The 15059-nt window shown below is 38.4% G+C and overlaps 1 protein-coding gene across 1 annotated transcript in view; it reads left to right on the forward strand.

Annotated features, from left to right (window-relative positions):
- Positions 1-15059, forward strand: part of NECTIN4 (nectin cell adhesion molecule 4) — a 129276-nt gene that overhangs the window by 92562 nt on the left and 21655 nt on the right. The window contains exon 5 of the mRNA XM_053702995.1: positions 6765-6916. Within this exon, the coding sequence (XP_053558970.1) occupies positions 6765-6916 (152 nt within the window). The remainder of the gene's footprint in view (positions 1-6764; positions 6917-15059) is intronic.

Genomic DNA, 15059 nt, shown 5'->3' on the forward strand with positions numbered 1-15059 from the left:
TGCTTGTCAACAAAAGATACCAAGAGAACAAAGAAAATTTGGTAATAGAAGTACATTAGAAAGTTGTTTAAAATAGCATGCTCTAGCTGAATCATGAAATAAACATTTTGGGTTTCATATCCCTTTAATTTGTTTTTTTCAGGGGAAAAATATTTGTAACACACCTGTTGCTGTTGTATGTATGATACAAAAACTGTTACAAAGCACAGTTTAGATTATCTGATTTTGCAATTTTAATTTCCACAAATAAAATATTTTGGAGGGGTGGACCATCATGCTTTACTTTAGCTGAGCTTTATAATTCACACAAGGGGCCTCATTACATATGCGGCGTCGCCTGCAAAATCCTCCGCCGCCTGTTTTTACGCGATTTTGGTATTACATATATACGGCGTAGCATACAAGTTACGTGCATATATTTCACCCGTCGGCCATATTTTTTTCTCCCATAGATTAACATAGAACAGCCCTGCAATTTGGTATCCAATATACAGCGTAAGGACTTATGCGCGCAGAATTCAGAAAATCTACTCCATTCTCATCTCGCCACATATTGCAGGCGCAGCAACCCTTGCACTGACTAAAAAGCAATGTAACTCCCTGGAAGCCTTAACAAACACATACATTTAAGCAGCATCTCAAATATTTAAAGGGACAGTATACTTTGATATTGTTTTTTTAAGGTTTATTTGTGTACTTGAAATAGCTGGTTTTGTTGTTTGAAGCCACAACCTAATCAAATGGATTAAGTTTGTAGGTATAATCAGATCTCATTACTTTATCACATTGTGTACATAGACTTGCTTATTTACTTTATATTTGTTCTTAAAATAATTATCAATACTTGGAGGAGAGAACAATGGGACATCATAATTGTATTACATTTATCTCTTTAGAACCCACTGGAGTGTAATTTATTCTAATGTTAACACAGCTTGGCATTGATGCCAAAATATATAAAGGGACAGTCAAGTCCAAAGAAAACCTTCTTGTTTCAAATAGGGCATGTCATTTCTAACAACTTTCCAATAGAAATTTAACACCAATTTTGCTTTGTTCTCTTGGTATTCTTAGTTGAAAGCTAAACCTAGGACGGCTCATTTGATAATTTATAAGACCCTGAAGGCCACCTCTTTGCAATTGTGTCAAACCAATCACAAACAACACAACCTCTCACCTGCAGCCTTAAAACACCTGATAATGCACACCCTATCAGTAACATCACTATTATATATACCCATGTGTCAATTTATATTGGATGTGAGATATATTGATTTAAATCTTAGAAGTGAATATTACTATATGTACCCTTCATAAACAACTATGTGGATGTGAGTTATAGTACAAGAATATGTCATAAATATGATAATATTACCTGTTTTTATTGCCATTTCCACACAGGTCATATTATATGTTTTAACAATATTAGTGTAATAAAACACACCTCACATGGATGTGTATGACAAGTACATGGTAAATAACAGAGGACAAGGTTTTTGGCTTCTTGGATGAGGGAGCTGAGGTGACTGTAGTGGATTTCCTTGTTCTCCTGGTTTTAGAAGATTCTGGTGTTTCTGCTGGTGTGCTGGAGTGGCCACAGATGATAGGCTGGAGGCAGTGTCCTGCTGATGTGTAAAGTGATCAACCAACACACCCAAGAGTTGATTTTGTTCTCTCCATCTATTGTCCATTTGCATCTGCATATCAGACAGAATTCACATCATCTGTGACTGGTTCTGAACACTTGCACTTAACAATGCTGCCATATCCCTCTGCAGCTCTATGCTACGTTGCTGTATCCTCTCTTGGCTCCTGATAAACTTTTCTTGGTTCCTGATGAACCTTTCTTGGTTCCTGAAGAACCTCTCTTGGCCTCTTTGTATGCTCTCGGTGCTTGTTATGAGCCTCCTCTGGAGTGCAATGTATTCCTCACCCAGGGGAGAATACAATGCATTCACAGGCTCTTGAGCAGCAGGGCTTCTAGTTGCTTGTGGGACAGGGTCACCTGCATCTGCTGGTTCTTGTGGGGCAGGGTCACCTGCATCTGTTGTTTTTTGTTGGGCAGGGTCACCTGCATCTGATGGTTCTTGTGGGGCAGGGTCATCTGCATCTGATGGTTCTTGTGGGGCAGGGTCACCTGCATCTGATGGTTTTTGTGGGGCAGGGTCACCTGCATCTGATGGTTCTTGTGGGGCAGGGTCACCTGCATCTGATGGTTCTTGTGGGGCAGGGTCACCTGCATCTGATGGTTCTTGTGGGGCAGGTTCAGCTCCATCTGATGGTGCTTGAGGTGCAGCTGTAGTTTCTGCTATATTTCCATCTGCAGATGGTGGAGCTCGTCCAAGTGATGAGAATGGTGGACCTCGTCCAAATGATGAGTATGGTGGAGCTTGTCCAAGTGTTGAGGATGGTGGACCTCGTCCAAGTGATGAGGATGGTGGAGTTCGTCCAAGTGATGAGGATGGTGGAGTTCTCATGGTTGATTTAGAGTCCCACTGATGACCAGTGTGTGACCACTCAGCCTGTCCAAATGGCACTTCTTGTGACATAGTCTGTGGGTAAAATCCATGACTGCCATGAGAATTTGTTGTGGGGGGGGGTAAATACATCAACCCTTTGTGGCTGTCTTGGCTCCCCCTCAAAGCCAAAGGAAGGCTATTCCTCTGGCCAGGAATCTTGCCAGGGGTCATATGGCAATGGTGGTGGCATCACTCCCGGGTCCTCAACTGAAGCCATCCAATTATGCTAATGCCTGGGAGCATACTGTTCTTGCGGTTGCCTGAAGACTGGTGGTGGTGGCATGGATGTTTGTATCCTCGTGACAGGAGGTTCTGTAGAGGAGTCAAAGGAGGAGAGGGATTAGTACAGTAAGATATATGTCTATGTGGGCATACAATATACATTGATACATGCTAAGGCCTATACTGATTCTCATGTAAAACTCTATAACATGCATGTGCACATTGTGAGTTGTTATCTGATTGATTTGAATATGAGCAGTATACAGGGATGTGTTTCATACAATAGTTATGTGTCCATTCAATGAAAACTCTACATGTGGCTTGTGGCCTGTGTTACTCTGAGACATGTTAGTAATGCACTATTCCACCTCATATCATGAATTGCATTGTGTTAAGTAGCAGTAATGTCAAGTATAATTGTAGATGTTTTTGTTAGTACGCCAAATACCATGCTCCTCATTGTGTACATGAATGTGTGATATTAAAGGATGTTATATCTCAAATACATATAATACTGGGGTGTGGGTTGTTACTCACCAGCATGTGCTGTGGTTGCAGTCCCTGAGTCATAAGCCCCTGGAAGTCCACAAACTGCTGTGATACTCAGGGACCTGCGTATCATCTCCTGCCAGGTGCTATACTCTATATCCTGGGATGGACCACCGCCTGTTCCCTTCTGGTGCATAGCTTCCTGCCCCATCTTTTCTTTGACTCACCTCTTGCAGTAATTCCAGCTCTTTTTCAGGCCCTCAACAGTTCTCCTTTGCGAGGCCACACTGTTGACGGCATCCTCTACTGCCAACCATGCTGTTTTTCTCTTTTTGGCAATGCCTTTGCCCTTCTCCTGCTCGAAGAGGTCACTGTAATTGTCCATGATGGCCTGGACAAGGGCAACATTTTCAGCAAATGAGAAGTTTGGACATCTCAGTCTCTCATCCTCCAAGGACACTTGGCTTCCAGTTCCTCCCTGTGATGTCGCTGGTGTGGGTTCCTCCCTATCCTCTCCCTCCTCCCCCCTTCTGCCCCCATGTGCACCCTCTGTCCCTCTCCTATATGTGCCTGCTCTCTGGGGCTCTCGGGCATCTCCCCTCCCATCATCCCTTCTGGCTCTCCCTCTCCCCACTCCACTTACTCCCTGACGGGGGGCCCACTGCTCCTCCTGTCCTCTTCTATACTCCTCTCCCCTCCTCCCCTCCTCACTACCTCTCCCTGCCATCCTCACACTAAATCACACTACACACACTCACACTAACTCCCAGTTCAATCACACACAATCACAACCAAATACTCAGCCTATCACACTGTAAAAATCAAATAAAATATGTGTGAGGTGTTAGAAAAAAAAGTGTGGTGTATTTGTATACGTATGTATGTATGCAAATGTGTGCAATATGTAAGAATATGTGTAAGTGTACAAGCTTACTCAACAACAATGCGTCCTAACTAACTCCTCTGTTTGCGCCTCTCTCTCTACTCTCACTAATCCTCCTCTCTAGTGTAGTGTGTTGTAGATCAATGAACAATCCAAACACACTGAAGAAAATGGCGGCTGTGCATGGGTTTATATATGAATTTTGAATAGGATAATTACGTTTCGCATTTTTATTTGAAATCGGTTTTATTTTTACGAGTGTTAGCCTAATTTGCATAAAACTACTCTTTATTGACACTTTCCGTGGACACAATACTGGCGTAAGTTACTTGCGATCACTAAAATCTGTATTTGCGCACATTTCAGATGATCAGCAGTTTGTCCTACTTATGCCAGTCTAGCATCTAACGCCGCCCTATATGTAATACCCCGATGTGCGGGCGACGCAGGTTTCAACGCTTGCGCCGAAGCCTGCGCCTTATATGTAATCGCGCCCAAGATTTATCAGCTAGCATCGTTAACACATCTATGAAGGACAAATTTAATGCCAACAGTTCTAAAGTGCAGTTAAATAAAGGAAACTGTAAGAATGTAGCAGTGATTCTCTAAGTGAGCAGAAAAAATGCTTATTCATCTAAAAAACAGCAAGCTTTTGTATTCATCAGGGAAACTAGCGACTGTACTGGCTGTAACATGCTCAGGCTGAGACATTGCCAGACACAAAGAAACAAACCGAGTCAGAGGCTGATTTATAAAACAGTATTCAACAGAGGAAAGACTAAACAAAATATAGAGCAACATATTCTCTAGTAGAGAATTAAATAAATAATATTTTGCAACTTCTTATCCCTGTTTAACCTGTGCTTATGTCCATCTCTCTGTCTCATCTTTCTCCATCTCTCTCTCATGACTCTATTTCTAACCCTCCCCATTTATATATCCAACCCCTCATCTCTCCTTCCATTTCTCTCCATCAATCACTTTTTTTTCCCCTTTTCTTTCACCTCTGGCTATCTGTTTGGTATCCTTTAATCTGTTTCCTTAATTTATATATATACAGTACACTTCAGAATCTGCTACTATCCAACTTGAGAACACGGATCCTCGTTCTGGTGCTTCACTGTCTTCCCCAGCTTGTATATAATTTAAGGTTTCTATCATATAACCTTCCTCCCATCTCTCTTCTAAGGCATTAAGTCTTTCCATATGAGCTCTATTTTTGAGAGAATTGAGCATTTTTAACCCTGCAGCTACTAATTTGTTTATATCCTTCAGTAGATCGTTTTCAAGATGTCTAATGTGACTTACAAAGCAGCAGCATTTTTTTGCTGCTGCTACCTCTTCCCCTACAACCAATAAATCTACTGGCCTTAACTGCTTCTCTGTTGCATTGTTTACCAGATGTCATATTTTCTGAAATAATAATTCCAGAATCCCATTCCTTTTTGTGACTGCCAGTAAAGTACCATTAAAAGGACCTTACAGTGCAAAAAATGCATGTTCTCATTCATGGATGCATTAGAATATACAATTTTTGCACTAAAATTATCAGAGCTGTAAGTGAATAAGTATCAAAACATATGAGCAACAGTATGATGTGAATTCATTACATTGGTACTAACTTGACATACAAAATCATGTCACATAACCTTCCCTTCCAGCCTACATATTTTAGTGACAAATGCAAGGGGAATTTTGGGCTGACTTGTAGTTCTTATCTGTCGTCAAACTCTAAGTTTTTTTTTGTTTCCAAGCAGAGTCTGTTGACAAAAAAATGTGCAATGATCTAGTTCACTGAATTTTATTTATAAAAATATTGTATACTATGAGGCCCATTTATCAAACTCCAAATGTAGCTTGAGGGTCCGTGTTTCTGACAAGCCTGCAGCCCCTCAATAGGGTTGCCAGCTGCCCCCTTCCATAAAAATACTGGACAATCTGAAAGTGACTGGGCATGATGGTCTGTGGGGTCACACAACCCCTACCAAAGCTATACCAAAGACTCCACTCTTGATCCTACAATATATTTTTCACACCTATACAGTCATGTTACCCCTCTGCTGTCAGTAACATACAGTAGACAGATTTGACCCCCTTTGGCCCCCTCACATTTTTCTGCTCCTTATTTGTAATTAATTGAGGCCTAGGAGACATTATACATTTAACATTCATGGACAGCCTACTAAAATACTGGAGTATCTGGTTGAATACTGGACACCTTGACTCCTCAAGGAGTATGTCATGTTGGATTTAAACTTTGATTTGTAAAATATGGGAGGAGGAAAGGCCCTGTCACATGATGACAGATTTTACAGTCAGGTCTGAACAGACCCGAGCGCTCATAAGCTGGCAGCATGTAACCAAGCTTGTGAAAAAAATGCTGTGCAATCCGGAAGGACCAGTTTGTGATGTCAGGGCTTGCACCCCTTCCCTCCCGCACTACTCGCTACGAGCTGGAGCATGTGGGACTGATGTATAGAACTTTGTAAAGAGAATGTACCAACACCATATTGTTTATGAGGTCTTAGTGAATCTACTTCATCAATATCAGAACTATACCATTTCTGTATTGTTTGTATTTGATGTTACAGATCTACATAATATGTTGGTGGATTGTATATAAATGATGATAATATTTTTTTTTGTTTCAGGTTAAATGTCTCTCTTCCAAAAGATGTAAAGCTTGAAGGGAACACACTGATTTTCCAGAGCACACTGAGTCAGGAGGACGAAGGTACCTACATGTGTCAAGCAACTAATCCTGTCTCCAGCAGACAAAAGAGCGTCACTGTTTCCATCTCAGGTATGAAACTATTAAATCTATAATTTAAAAAAATATATATTTTTACATCATTTTTAATATACAGGGCTGATATTTAACAGTAGCCACTAACTACTCTGGTAAACCTGTGTATCATGGCATGTAGACACATTAAAGGGACAGTATACTCCAATTTTCATTTAGCGTGTAATGCATGTAGTGCATGTAATAGACACTGCTATAGAAAATAATATGCACAGATACTGATCTATAAATCCAGTGTAAAACCTTTTAAAAACTTACTTAGAGGCTCCAAGTTTAGCACTGTTAATGGGATAAGCCTCGGACACCCACTGAAAGGGGCTGATAGCAGATCCTCCCCCCTCCCCTGCAAAAAGACCCATTATACAAACAGAAACAGTCTGAAGTCAGTATACATCTAAAACTTTGGGGCTTGGTTAGGAGTCTGAAAATCAGCACATTATTTAAAAATAAGCAAAACTATACCTTTTTACAAAAACACACCCAGATGGGCTATATAAATGGATCATCTACAAAACATTTATGCAAAGAAAAATCTAGTGTATAATGTCCCTTTAACCTAGATAACTTCTAGAGGACTAGTCAATCATTTTCATGGGTAAGAGACATCACAACCCTATGAGGCCTATTTATCAAGCCGTCAACTATGCTGCATTCACCGGCACCAATACGCTCGCCTAATATCGCGGCTGCAGACCTGAATACGCTCTCCATATTTATCAAAAAAGCTGTCAAAAAGCCGTGCACCAAGTACAGGGCGATGAGCAGCGGACTGTTGTTAACTAAACAGTCATCGATCTCGCTGCTATTCGGATTTTTCCCAAGTTTATTTATACCCTGTCACTAAACACCACCACTATACTAAAATATTTAACCCCCATCCTGCCGCTCCCGGAGCCCACTGCAACTAAATAAAGTTATTAACCCCCATCCCTCCGCTCCAGGAGCCCACCGCAACTCTAATAAAGTTATTAACCCCTATCTGTCCGCTCCCGGAGCCCACCGCAACTAAATAAATGTATTAACCCCTATCCGTCCGCTCACGGAGCCCACCGCAACTAAATAAATGTATTAACCCCTAAACCCCTGGCCTCCCACATCACTACCACTTACTAAACCTATTAACCCCTAAACCGCAAGCCCCTGCATCGCCATAACGTAATTAAGCTATTAATCCCTAACAACCCGCTAACTTTACATTATAATTACCTTATCCCTATCTTATAATAAATTTAAACTTACCTTTAGAATTAAATTAAACTGTTAGGAGTTTGATAACTAGCAAAAGTTGTCAGATAGTGCTTAATGTGTATTCGGAACATCTGTAATGACGTAAGCATCGATCTGTGTTGGATTGAGACCGGCGGATCGTATGTTATGTCACAAATTTCAACTTTTGCTGGTCTGTAGGCTTTGATAAATGAGGCGAATCAGGCTCGCCACAATTACGCTGCGGAATTCCAGCGTATTTGTGGTTGACGGCTTAATAAATAGGCCTCCATGTCTTGCTTTCTGCAGGGCAGACTTGATATGTGACACAATGGTCTCAGTTTGCTTCCTTTTATGCCCCTCTTCACTAGTATTGAAATACATTAAACACAGCCACAGATTATAATGCAGAATACCTGCTGTTAATCAGTGTTCTGCATCTGTGGGTAAATACTATGAACATTGTTGGAGAGGAAAAATTGCTGGTTTTCACACACAGCAGTCATTTTCAACTAACATGGCCAGGTGTGCAAAGCATACATGCCCAATGCAAGCTTGGAGGAGGGACCCTATTAGCAATGCATCCAGTACAAAATGGACCACTGCTCTAGCTTCTAACTATAGTTGACAGCTTAGAAGTTTAAGCGACATTGCATTGTAAAATGCTTAGAATATTAAGAGCTAGATTACAAGTGCAGCATTATTTAACGCTCCCGCTCAAGTGTTACCTCCTCTAGAAGTAAGCTTTTTGCATGCGTCAGGTCGCACTCATATTACAAGTTGAAAATAAACTTTTTTTGCTCGTTTGTTAACCTGACTTGCATAAAAAGCCAAATATCGCGCATGCAATAACCTATTCCTCCATAGAAGTCAATGGAGCAAGAAAGGGAGGGAAAAAAATCACCCTACTCATGCACAAATCCGGTCGCTTATTCTCAACTGCGCTAACCCGACATGAAAATTTGAATATTTTTCATGTTTTCATCTACTTAAAGGGACATGAAACCCAAGTTGAAAGTAAACTGTTTTTGCTTGAGCACTAACCCGACGAACATAAAATGCTGAACTTACAACATCGCACGCGCAATAACGTATTCCCCCATATAAGTCAATGGAGAAAATATTAATATTTCACGTTATATGTTTATACTATGTGTGTACACATGTATATGTGTTTTTATGTGTATATATGTCTGTAAATACAAATATATACTTATACTATATATATATATATATATATATATATATATATATATATATATATATATACAACAGCAATTTAAAATATGGGGAGGCGAAAAGTGAGTTTAAAATCCTCCACTAAATCCAAAATGTAGAGAAAATAACTAATTGTGTAAACCATTTACAAATCTAGACAAGTCAAAAAGCAAGTCTTCTGACTTGTCTAGATTTGTAAATGGTTTACACAATGAGTTATTTTCTCTCTCTCTCTATATATATATACACATATTAGACATGTATATGTATGTATTTTTATGTTATATAGCATGCCTTTATTTTTTCTAGTACCTGAGACCTCATAACTTTGAGCACTTATAACTAGCCCTAAATATGAATATTGCATAAATATGAGCTACTTGACTGCTAAAAAGAGAGATGCGCTCAACCTGGGAATGAACAATAGCATAATGCTTGTTCTATGGCTAGTTACCACCCAAGAAGCAGCCTCTTTTTGCTCATCATGTGCCTTTAACAGAGAAGAACTTTCCTGAAGCATATCAGTCTGATCCTGACTTAATATATATATATATATATATATATATATATATATATATAATATATATATATATATATATATATATTCTTATACATATTAGACATGTATATGTATGTATCTCTATGTTATATAGCATGCCTTTTTTTACTAGTACCTGAGACCTCATAACTTTGAGCACTTATAACTTTTTAATGCAGTTATTTTTTTTTATAATGTATATCAGACAGTATTATTGTGATTGTAACTGTACTGTTAAATATTTTTTGATGTATTTTGTGCCACTTTTTTGTCTCATGTAACAGTTAACCAGATCTCTGAAGTTGCAATAATCTTACGCGTGTTAAATGCTATTGTGCTCAAGCAAACGCATTTAATTTAAACTCATAACACGTGAGCTATTTCCATCAAACGCAAAATGGTAGTTAGCGCACTACTTGCAATCTAGCCCTAAATGGGCTGAATATGCAGCAAGAACATACATGCTAATTTAAGCTCTCTCTGTATAAACAAATTGGAATAATGGGCCAGATTACGAGTAGCGCACAAACAGTTATGCACTAGCGAAAAGGCGGCTGTTTATTCACGTTGGGTGTTGTGCTTATATTACAAGTAGAAAGTAAACGTGATCGCTTGAGCACAATTGAAGTTAACTCGTGTTGGGATAGCGCGTCCTCAAAGCTCTGGTTAACTGTTTCACAAAACATAAAAGTGTCAGAGAACACATCAAAAATGCATTACAAAGTACAGTTACACTCATAATAACACTATCTAATAAAAATTACTTAAAAAAATATTGTACAAAAAAGTTATAAGGGCTCATGGATGAGGTCTCAGGTGTTAGAAAAAAAAGGCAGGCAAAGGGCTTTTTCAAAGAGATACATACATATACATGTCTAAAGATGGATATGTATGTATATATATATATATAATATAGCAAAGTTCAGTATCTGCACTCTCACCAACTCTCCACAACTGCCAGGGTGCTCTCAGGAGTATGTAGTAGGTAATTGATTCAAAGCACTCTCTGGACTTCAGATAATAAAGGCAACATTTATTATGATAGTGACGTTTCGGGACCAAACCTGTCCATTCCTCTGACAGTCAAACAATGCAAAAATCAAACTTAAATAGGCCATTCAGACCCTCCCCTGTATTGCTACCAATCACAGGTAAGCGTGTGCAAAAGTGAAGACCACACCAAAATAAGGTGTGGACAAGTGATAGTGTATTATGTGTATTTATAAAGGTGTAAAACATATATAAAGCTAAAAAATCATCATTAGTGTAATCCTCATATATCCAAGTGAGCTTTGATCATGATAATTAAATTACAAAAACTTATTAGTGTAAACTAACATAATGCATGTTAAGGATTCACCCCTCCTTCAGAGTGCTCAAAATGGACTCTACCACTATTCAGTGGATCCTCCCCTATTCATTCATAGGTTTTAATCCACAGTCACAATACTATTATATAATATGACTACCAAGATCATCAAAACATTAAACCAAGCTATTTCCTATTGCTGTAACTTCACAGCACCTTATAGATGGGGTGTTAATAATCATTAACACTAAAAGATTTATATAAACCATGCGATGAAATCGCAACTCAATGCTGCTTTCACCATAACAAATATTGACACACCCCTCCTGTTCTCATAGGTCAAGCATACACACCCCTTCTCTACTTCCTTATGTGTTGGAAAATAGATTAACGAAAGCTAGCAGATCCTTACTAGATTTAGTGGCCAAAAACATTAGGAGCGCTTCTGTCATTAGGTGTTACTTAACCGCATATAATTATAGCAGCATACACTGTGCGATCAGATCGCAGCTAAGGGTTATCGTCATCATATCATCTGTGAACACACCCCTCCTGCTCTCATAGGTCAGAAGTACATACCATCTCACCATTTCCATACGATTTAGAAAATAAACGTATTTTCACTAAATTAGTAACTGATACATTGGAAGCACATCTCCCATAGGGTGTTTCACAACCACATTATATATTTATAATAGTATAAACCATGCGCTAAACTCACAGCTGAGGGGAACTGTCATCCTGATATCTGTAACCACACCCCTCCATTTCTCATAGGTCAACCGTAACCACCGCTTTTCATCACAAGTATAAGCTGGAATGTAAATAAATAAAAACAACCAAACACTCCATTAATCAATCGCCTAGGCTATTAACCTGGATCCAAATCCTAAGTGCTAATGTAACATGCGTTATAGTCATACTGAGCGATCATCGTTATAATATGTGTAACCATAGTGTAAGGTTTAATCAAACCGTCACTGCCAATCACTATTACTATAGCGCCACACACACCCCCGTGCCAAACCCAAAGTGGCTAGTACTCACAGCCGCACTGATAATCTCAGAGGTGATCCGGCGCTAGAATTCTTCAACATAGACTTCTGTCATAGCAGTCGCAGGCGTGAAGTCACCAAACACTCAATAATGACCAGAAGCGCATAAGTGATGTCTCAGCATCACAACAGTTATATCAAATGCTCAAATGAGCACTTCATGTTAGGATATATAGACCCCTTATCTTACACACTAACTACAACCAGAATAAACACTCCAATACCTGTAGTTTCATAAGACCTACGGTATTGCACAAACAGGTAAATCTTAGCCCTCCTCATGAAAACACTGTGGGGTAATATCAAACACAAAATTGTAAGCACCTAAAGGATAATATAAATACAAATTGATTGAAACTTCTATATATCCTATGAGGATCTTTTATCAAATGTATGTTCAGAACATCAATTAAATGCCAAGACACATGCCTAAATGTCCAAACCACTGAGAAAACTATGTGCAGGAGTGGTCATATCATCAAAAGAATTACCTAAAAATAAAAAACAAAAATCACAGTTGAGCACTTGAAGGGTGTGAATCTCACAAATCGAGCTGATCAGGCTCTAATCAATATAAGTGTGTGAACAATTGGTGGTGTATTGCAAACCCCACGTGGTACATGGTGAAATAAAGAAAATGATAAAACATACAATTACACATACTAAAATTAAAAATTTAAATTAAAAGCACAAGTGTCTACTGTAAAGTAACAAGAGAACTGGGATAAACCCATGAATACATGGCCTCAATAACTAATTGTGGACTAAATGAATAAAGGTAGAAATCAAATACTATTACATAAGAGGCAAAAACATGACTAGGCCATCGGGTTCTCTCATTTGTATATAATGAATCAGGACTCTCATTTGGTAATTAGGTCCATGAATTAACCCAAGAATGCTTGCCATCCGGATTGCATATTAAGTCCTCTGGGCGCCAGTGTACCCAGTTCATGGATCCAACGTGCCTCCTTTTGGAGCAGAATCTTCGCTCTGTTACCTCCCCGTCTCAGTGGTGGCACATGATCGATCAGGCGAAACCTGAGATCAGTGACTTAGTGGTTATTGTCAAGAAAGTGTCGGGCCACAGGTTGTCCAGGTTGTCCATGTTTATATGTGTGCACATATGTATTTATATGTGTATATATGTATTTACAGACATATACACATATAACCACATAAAAACATTTGTATACATATATAGACATATCTATGAGTACGTTGGAGCTCTTTGCTGTCAAGTAGAGGAAAACATTTAATAAAGTGTTAAACTGTGTATTTACTGTACATATTTCACATTCCAATGTTCTGCACATAGCAGAATATGTTCTAAGTATTTTTAAATATATATTCCTATACATATCTGTATATATCTATACCTATATATAATAAAGTAACCTATATATAATCATCTATATTGGTATAGATATATATTTTACTAAAAAAACATCAGATATATGTAGAAATATGTAAAAGGGATATGGTATATTGCAAGGTGGCAAGGTATTTGACTAGAAAGGGATGTAATGTGTGTGTGTGTATATATATATATATATATATATATATGTATATATATCTAAATAATATATATATATATATATATATATATATGTGTGTGTGTATATATGTGTATATACATGTGTATTTATGTGTTTATATGTGTAAATATGTTTTATATATATGTATGTATTTATTTATTTTTAAATATATATCCTTCATCTTGAGCACTGTTGGTATAATGCCGTGTCAGGCTATCATGCAATAGCTAAGTCATATACACAGACACACACATATGCATACACACAAACATAAACACACACACATACAAATGCAAACACACATGCAGATACAAAAACACACACAGAACCATGCACAGACACCAACACACAGATACACACAGACACAAACACACATACACAAAGACACAAATACACACAGACGCAAACACACAAACACACACGCATACATACAGACAAAAGCACACACACAGACATACATAAACACATACAGAGAAAAACACGCACTTACACACAGACATAAACACACACAAACACACATACAGACACAAACACAAGCATATACACAGACATAAACACACAAGAACACACATACAGACAAACATAAGTATATACACAGACAAAAACACACACAAACACACACATATAGACACACACACTTATGCCAACTCACACATTGAGACACAAACACATAGATACACACACACATACTGACACACGCTCATTTTTCACAGTTAAAAGGGGCTTCCCATTAAAAACAATGTGCTCTCATTTCCGTTTAGATTTCAGATTAGAAAAGAAAACATCATTGTGAGTGAATTACAGCTTTTACTGAACAAAGGTGTGGTCAGGGTGGGACAGAAACTTCAAAGTCAAGGCGGACTAGGAACAAAATGACATTAAAGTCACAAGCGTCACCTAAAGAAGAGACAAGGATAGTTTTAATCATTTTAATCTCTTTTGGGAGAAACACACTGATGTAAAGGGGTGGACATCTTCAAAGATGATTTCCTTCCGGTTTTTTTTTACTCCTTCATTGTTCATTCTATCAGTCTCCAATACAACAGCATCCTTACAGCTCCAAATCCACAATAATATGTCTTATATATATTATCCACTGCAATTAATGCACAGGTGTCAGTGCACCTGTTACATTATTAATATGCCCCCTTAATGGGACATGGAAACGATGCATTTCCAGACCACTTATTATGTTGGCATTTTATATTGATGAATGTTAGGTTTTTGCATCCTGTAATGTTTTTTTTGTTTTTTTGTTTAAAAGTAACAATGCACA

Source organism: Bombina bombina, chromosome 1 (genome assembly GCF_027579735.1).
Source record: "Bombina bombina isolate aBomBom1 chromosome 1, aBomBom1.pri, whole genome shotgun sequence".
In the NCBI taxonomy this organism is placed as follows: domain Eukaryota; kingdom Metazoa; phylum Chordata; class Amphibia; order Anura; family Bombinatoridae; genus Bombina; species Bombina bombina.